The 8,185-nt window shown below is 49.1% G+C and overlaps 1 protein-coding gene across 1 annotated transcript in view; it reads right to left on the bottom strand.

Annotated features, from left to right (window-relative positions):
• Nucleotides 1–5,284: 5,284 nt before the first annotated feature.
• The window catches only part of CDC34 (cell division cycle 34), a 13,286-nt gene continuing 10,385 nt past the window's right edge, over nucleotides 5,285–8,185 (bottom strand). The window contains exon 5 of the mRNA XM_003788827.3: nucleotides 5,285–6,040. Within this exon, the coding sequence (XP_003788875.2) occupies nucleotides 5,830–6,040 (211 nt within the window). The 3' untranslated portion in view covers nucleotides 5,285–5,829. The remainder of the gene's footprint in view (nucleotides 6,041–8,185) is intronic.

The raw sequence follows: 8,185 nt of genomic DNA, 5'->3' as shown, positions 1-8,185 counted from the left end.
TGTTTGGCGGGTCCGGGCTGGGGATTCGAACCTGCCACCTTAGGTGTACGTGGCTGGCGCCTTAGCCGGTTGAGCTATAGGTGCCAAGCCACTATATTTATCTTTTAAGGTAAGATGAGATTCTTGTATGCAGCAGGTATCTGGTCTGAGTTTTTGTATCCAGTCAGCCAACCTGTGCTGTCTTTAGAGGACAATTTAAGCCATTCACATTTTTTTTAAATGTCATTTTGAGGGCAGGTGCTATGTTTTATTTATTTATTTTTTTTTGCATTTTTTGGCTGGGTCTGGGTTTGAACCGGCCACCTCCAGCATATGGGGCCGGCGCCCTACTCCTTTGAGCCACAGGCGCCACCCTAAGCCATTCATATTAATTGAGAATATTGATAAGCTTGGTAGAATTTTGGGTATCTAGTTTTTTGAAAGTCCAGTGGACATTTTTAATCCTTTTGCCACTGTGGAAGTTAGAATTTTTGATCAAAAGTTTCTGAGTGATTTTACTTTTGTGGTGGAGGATTGCGCTGGCCATTATGGAGGATAGGTCTGAGAATTATGGAGGATAGGTCTGAGAATATCCTGGAGAGCTGATTTGGTTATGGCCAATTTCTTCAACATGTGAATGTCATTAAAGTATTTCATTTCTCCATCATAAATGAAACTCAGTTTAGCTGAGGATCCTGGGTTTAAAGTTATTTTGTTTTAAGAGATTAAAAGTCAATGACCACCCTCTTCTAGCTTGAAAGGTTTCAGCAGAGAGATCTTCAGTCATTCTAATATTCTTCCTCTTGTAGGTTATGATTTTCTTATGTCTGGACACTTTCAGAATTTTCTCCTTCATATTAACTTTAGTGGAGTTAATTATGATGTGTCTGGGGGTTGTCTTATTCGGGTTGAGTTGTGCTAGGGTTCTGAAACTGTCTGCTGTCTGCATTTCAGAATCTCTTGGCATTTCTGGAAAGTTCTCCTTCATACTCTCATGAAAAAGGGCCTCTGTGTTTTGTGAAGCCATTTCATTGCCTTCAGGAATTCCTATAAGGCAAATATTAGTTTTCTTTGAATTATCCCAAAGCTCTCTGAGAGATTCTGTGTGGTTTTATTGTGAACATTTATTTGCATTTTTTCTAATTATGACCAAATACACATTACATAAAATTGACCATCTTAACCATTTTCAAGTGCACAGTTCAGAGGCATTACACACACACTGTTGCACAACCATCACCACCCTCTATCTTCAGAACTTTCTCATCTTCTCAAACTGAAACTGCCCCCATGAACATTAACTCCCACCCCCTCCCCAGCCGCTGGCGTCCACCCTCCTACTTTCTGTCTCTGTGAATCTGATGACACTAGGGACCTATGAATGGAATCTCACACTGGGTATCCTTCTGTGTCTGGCTTCACTCACTGAGCACCAATGTCCTCAAGGCCCATACACATTGTAGCTGTATCAGAACCTCTTTCCTCTTCATGGTTGAATGGAAGGACACTTGTTGGACATGGACATACCTGTTGCTTTGGGCACTTAGGAGATATTGCAAACTAGAGGCTCTCAGCTAGGCTCAGTGAATGGAGTGCTGGGATCAGCTGGTGATGTCTGCCCTGGGCAGGTGTCCAGAAGCCCCACTGAGCCTTCCTGGGGCTGCACCCCTTCCTCATGCCACACGACCTACACTGGCCAATCAGGGGGCTCCATCCCCCTTTCTGGTTAGGGGTGGAAGAGGTCCTGATCCCAGCTGGCTCCCCAAAAACCATGGCTCAGATTGCTTGAACTTTTCCCTTTCTACCAGACTTGGAGCTGGAAGGAAGTCAATCTAGGCATGCTCCCAAGAAGAGAGAAGCCCATTTGAGAATGAGGGCCATACAGGTAAAGCTTGGGGGTATACTGGCTTCCTCTTGCTGCTTAAACAAATTATTACATATTTGGTGATCTCAACTTACTCTCTCACAGTCCTGGGGGTCAAGAGTCTGACAAAGGCCTCACAGGGCTAACATCAGGGTGTGGTTTGTCTGGGAGATCTGGGGAGGACCCATGTCCCACCTTTTCTAGCATTGAGAAGCTGCCCAAATCCCTCAGCTCAGGGTCCCTTTTTCCCCCTTCAGGGTCAGCAGTGCAGCATTTTCTAGTCTCTGACCCTGACCATTCTGCCTCTTCATATGAAGACCTTGTGATGACACTGGGGCTCCTGGGTAATCTAGGATGACTTTCCATCTGCAGAGTTCCTTCTGCCAATAAGGTAACATGTTCACACATATTCTGGGAGTAGAGTATGAACATCTTTGAGGGGCTGTTATTCTGGCACCCATTGTTGTGGGGAGACAGAGTCTGGACAGATCCAGTGATTGGATCCAGCTGTGCCTGAAAGCCCTGCCTTATAAGTCATGAAAGCCAATACAATTCCATTTTGCTTGAGTCAGTTTGAGTTGTGCCCTCTGTCACTTGCAGTTGGAAGGGGCCAACATAAATTACAAAAGGTTGGAAAAATTGATCACAAAAGGTGGGTGATCTTACCTGCTGTATGCTAGGTACCCTGGAGAAAACCACCACCCAGTCACTGGTGGACACACAACCTGCAATCACACTGTGAAGTTTTTTTTTTTTTTGAGACAGAGCCTCAAGCTATCCCCCTGGGTAGAGTGCCGTGGCTTCACAGAGCACAGCAACCTCCAACTCCTGGGCTCAAGCCAGTCTCCTGCCTCAGCCTCCCAAGTAGCTGGGACCACAGGTGCCCACCACAACGCCCGGTCATTTTTGGGTTGCAGCCGTCATTGTTGTTTGGCAGGTCTGGGCTGGATTCGAACCCGACACCTTAGGTGTATGTGGGTGGCGCCTTAGCCACTTGAGCCACAGGCACCGAACCCACACTGTGAAGTTTTACCCAGCAGGGTTATGTGATGAATTAAGTAAAACTAAATGTTCATGTGTTTTATTTTATTCAATCCTAACAACTTCAAGAGGCAGTTCCATTAGATCAGAGTGGCCAGGTTTTTTAACTACAAACAGGAGGTGCTCAGTTAGATTTAAATTTCAGATAGGCTATTGTTTCTGTATGTACCCAAAACATGGTGAGAGATATATGTACAGTAAAAATTATTTGTTGTATATCTGAAATTAAACCCCTAGTGCCCAGCCCTCAGAATTACCCCCACTTTGCAGCTTGGAGCACTGAGTGGTGGCCACTGGCCCACAGTTAGGAAGTTGCAGGGGTCCAGCTGGCTGTCTGGCTCCAGATAGTGGCATCAGACCTGTCCCAAAGGTCCTTTGGGAGTCGTGTGGGGGGTGGTCTGAAGAGTGGGGGAGGCCAGAGGGGTGGTTTCACAGGCACCACTCAAGGGGTGGGGCCTGTGTCCCTGCCCCTTTAATATGGGCGGCAATGGTATGGACTAGAGGCTGGACAGAAATGGCCTAGCTCCTGGGCCTCTCAGCTTGGAGTCTGACTGGTCCATGCTGCCAGAAGCCTAGTCAACACATGGAGGCCACATCTGAGTGTTATGGCGAGTGAGGCCAGCCTGGGAGGGGCCCAGCTCAGGAGCCCAATGCCTTCTATGACTTCAGCCTCACAGGGTCTGAGTCACCCCAGTGGAGCAGAGACAAGCCCCCCACCATGCCTGACTAGTTCTGACCAGCAGGAGCCTATGACCCTAGGTAAGTGTGGGAACAGGGAAAAGTGGCCCAAGAGAGAGCAGGTGGGGCCAGACCAGGAAGGAGCTGAGGCAGGGAAGGATAGGTTGGCAAACTTTTGTAAAGGGCCAAATACCAAAGCAGCGGCTCAGTTCTGCCCTTAGGATGATACATAAAGCAGTGTGTGTGGCTGTGCTGATGTAACTTCACAACATGAGATCTGCTACTGGGTCACTGCTTTGGTTGACTGAGGGAGCTGCACCTGCTGAGGAGCTCCCCATGCAGCTCACAGAGGCTATGAGGGTAGGGCTGGGTGGCTGGGGAGCTCCACATTCAGAAGGATGCACAGTAGCTGGCAATGGGGCAGGAGGTGGTGGAATGCATGCTACTATCCAGGCTAGACCTTCTAGGCTGAGGCCAAGGTCGAGGCAGCCCTCTGGGTGTAAGCAAAGTCAGGAATTACGGTGGTTGGGGGTATAATCTTCTAAGCTTTTGGGGGGGGGGTACAGAGTCTCAAGCTGTCATCCTGGGTAGAGTGAGGTGGTTGTCATAGCTCACAGCAACTTCAAACTCTTAGGGTTAAGCAATTCTCTTGCCTCAGCCTCCCAAGTAGTGGGGACTACAGGAACCTGCCATAATTTTTTTTTTTTTTTTGGAGACATCATCACCAGTAATTGCAGCCTTATCCTCCTGGGTTCAAGTGACTCCTGTTAGTCTCCTGAGTAGCTGGGATTATAGGCTCACACCACTGTACCAGCTACTTTTTCTATTTTTAGTAGAGACAGGGTCTTGTTCTTTCTCAGGCTGGTCTTGAACTCCTGAGCTCAAGCTGTTCTCCCACCTCAGCCTCCCAGAGTGCTAGGATTATAGGCACGAGCCACTGTGCACAGCCCATAATCTTCCAAGTTTTCTCTTTTTTTCCCCCTCAAGATGGGGTCTGGTTCTTGCTCAGGCTGGTCTCAAACTCCTGAGCTTAAGCAATCCAGCCACTTTGGTGTCCCAGAGTGTTAGGATTATAGGTGTGAGGCACTGTACCCAGCCAATCTTGAAGTTTTAAACGTAGGCAATTCATTTGTTAAATAACTGGTGGCCAGATGGCAATGCTGCATCCACTGTAGTGTAGCCAAGGCTTGGCACAGAGGGCATGCAGCTCTATCAGCACTGGTCCCACCAGGGGGCTCTGTCTGGATCCTGCCTCCATCGAATGTGCCCATGGCCTTCTGGCTAGAGAGACTGGCTGGGTCGAGGGCAACTGGAGGCCTCCAAGGCAGACACAGAAGCCCAGAGGTGGGAGAGCCCAATGCTGGAAGGAAATCTGGTTCTGTGGGTACCATTTGATCCAAGTTCAGCTGTTCCTGGAATTTCCAGTTGCACCCAAGGGCTACAGTGATCCCTACCCCAGATTTGGCAGGCAGCACATGCAACTGTTTACCTGAGAGCCCTAGCCAGGGCTCATTTTCACCTCTGGGGAATTCTGGGCCATAAGAATCAGTCTACAGGCCAGTGGAGATCTGGGATACATGCAAAGTAAACCAGCCTCTTTCTGCTCAGACCCCACAGATCTGCTGAGGATGTGCCCCCCACGGACATTTGGGGGGCCAGCAACACTCGGTCAAACAAGTGGACTTCCTGGCTGCTCTCCCTCCCAAGGAGAGGTGCTCTGTCTTCTCATAAAGCAGTTTTATTTGGATTTCAAACAAACCAAAGCAGAGAGAAGAGGTGGCCATAGCTAATCCGTCCACTTACAAGCTGGGAAACACACCAAGTCTCTGGCTCCAGGCCATGGAGCTGCCCAGCCTTCAGGCCCTCAGGCCTCCACATCTGGAACAGCAGGGAGCTGGCCCCTACACATTCCCATCTGTAGCTTCATGTGGCTCCTCTGGGCTGTGGCCAGTCCCCAAAGTCAAGGCATCCGAGCAGCAGTCAGGGCCATGCTGCCTTCTCAAGGGGGAGATGGCAGCCACAGCCTGTCCTGGGCCCTGGGTCCCCGAGCAGTGTGGACAGTGGAGCAGCCCCTCTTATCTGAAGCAGAGGAAAACCCAGAACAAATACAGGAAAGGAAAAAAAGAGACCTAAAATAAACAATTAAAGGGTATGGGGAACCAACACAAAACCTCCCATGAGGTAGAGTCCGCCACCTAAGAAGCCCATTCGGTCCAGTCCTAGTGAGGTAAAACTCTGTTAAGTTTATTTTGGCGGGGCATGCGCTGTCAGGACCCCTCGTTGCCAGAGTCGTCTTCATCGTCCCCAAAGCAGCTGTCAGCTTCCTCCCCGTCTCCATCCTCGCAGTAGTAGTCGTATAAGAGGTCCGAGCCCTCGTCAGGCGCAGGTGCCTTGGTCTTCACGCAGTACTCGGCCAGGGTGGTGGGCACCTTCACACCATCACGCTCTGCATCCACCTTGGTCCCCAGGACCTGCTTCCTGGGGGGGGGATAAGGCAGGTGAGAGTGTTGCTCACACCAGGCCTGCTCTGCCCCCAATGATGCCACATACCCAATGTTCAGGGCCCTCTCAACGTGGTAACCAGTGGCCACCCAGCAAAGGTGGCCACCCAGAAAGAAATGCCAGAGAAGAGGAGAACCAAGCAGAGGCAAGAGGGCCAGGTGGGAACAGCAGGTGAGCCCAGCATGACATTGCAGGTAGGGCCGGAAAAGAATAAGCCAAACCTGCCCCTGCCCAACATGTAACACAAGACACAGAACTCAGCAATGTGCACCAAGGGTGCCACACACAGGCTTCGTGAACTTTGAAGCAAGGAAAGGAAGTCCAGAGTTGGAGCGGGAAGGGAAGGCAGGATCAGCCAAGGGAGAGGGAGGGAGAGAACCAAAGCAGAGGGAGAGAACCAAAGCAGAGAAGGCCATAGCTGCTACACACTAAGTAGGATTTTAAAGTCTACTAGTAAGATTGGTTTGGCATGGTAGCTCATGCCTGCAATCCTAGTGCTCTGGGAGGCCAAGGTGAGAGGATCTCTTGAGGTCAGGAGTTTAAGACCAGCTTAAAATAAGACCCTGTCTCTACCAAATATAGAAAAATCAGCCAGGCATGTAGCACATGCCTGTAATCCCAGCTACTCAGGAGGCTGAGGTAGGAGGATCACTTGAACCCATGAGTTTGAGGTTGCTATGACCTAGGCTAAGGCCATGGCACTCTAGCCTAGGGACACAGCAAGACTAGGAACTGTCCCCAACTCTACCTGTGGATGTGTCAGGAATGTACTAGCACACACGGTGAGGCTGCAGGACTGTGGCCTACCAGGGACATATGCACCATACCAAGTCAAATTGCTGCTGCCAGCTAGGCACAACATACCTGCCTTGGCAGAAACAAGAACAAGGCCACAGCCTCAAGGATGACCAGAGGCTTGGCTCCCAGATGGGAGTCTCCCTGGTGTGCAGATCCACTTGGCATGCACAGGAAGGTATGGGGGAGGGGATGGGCAGACAGACACTGATCCCAGCAGCTTCTTATGAGGAATCAAGTGAGCGTACCCAGCAACAGGCCATCCATGAGAAGAGCTGCCTCCAGCCTCTGGGGCATTCCTGGACTTAACCATGGCAATGAAGCAATGCCATGGAGCATGTGCATGAGCCAATTCTTCTGGACTTTCCTAGGCGCTCTACCCCTAGCACGAGTGACTTCTTATCACTGTAGCAGTGCTGTTCAACAATCTCGGGATCCCTAACCCAGCCGGGCCCTGACAGAACTGAGTGAGACACTTGGGCTGCCACAAGGCTACAACATGCATACTTACAGATTCAAAAACAGGCAGAAAGCAAGAACCCAGCCTTCCTTGGGACATGTGAGCTGGCCTACAGGGAGTTTTAAGGGATAAAAATAGTCTGGCTCAAAATAGAGCTACCATATGACCCAGCAATCACACTGCATGGGTGTATGTCCCAAAGAAAGAAGATCAGTATATTGAAAAGATAACTGCATATATGTTCACTGCAGTAATATTCACAAAAGCCAAGACTGGAATTAACCTAAGTGTCTATCAATGGAATGTACATACACAATGGAGTATTATATAGCCACAAAAAGAACAAAAATCCTATCATTTGCTACAACACAGACAGAACTGGAGAATATTATGTTAAGTGAAATAGCCAAGCACAGAAAAGCAAATTTTGCATGTTTTATATATGGGAGCTAAATATTAAAAACAATTGATCTTGCTACTTGGGAAGCTGAGGCAAGAGAATTGCTTAAGCCCAAGAGTTTGAGGTTGCTGTGACTTGTGATGCCACTTCACTCTACCAGGGGCAACACAGTGAAAATCTGTCTCAAAAAACAAAAACAGAAACAAAGAAACAAAAAAACCCAACTGATCTCATGGAGACATGAGAACAGAATGACAATTTCCAGAGGATGAGAAGGTAGTTGGGGGAGGGGGGGATAAATGGGGATGGTTAATGAGTGCAAAAATATAGTTAGAGGCCAGGCATGGTGGCTCATGCCTGTAATCCAAGCACTCTGGGAGGCCAAGGCAGGTGGACTGCCTGAGCTCATGAGTTCAAGACCAGCCTGAGTCAGAGTGAGACCTCATCTCCTTTTTTTTTTTTTTTT

This window comes from Otolemur garnettii, unplaced genomic scaffold (assembly GCF_000181295.1).
Source record: "Otolemur garnettii isolate 467f Iridium unplaced genomic scaffold, OtoGar3 scaffold00029, whole genome shotgun sequence".
Classification (NCBI taxonomy): domain Eukaryota; kingdom Metazoa; phylum Chordata; class Mammalia; order Primates; family Galagidae; genus Otolemur; species Otolemur garnettii.
Note: the sequence above shows the minus strand (reverse complement) of the source record. Positions and strands in the feature narration are given on the sequence as shown.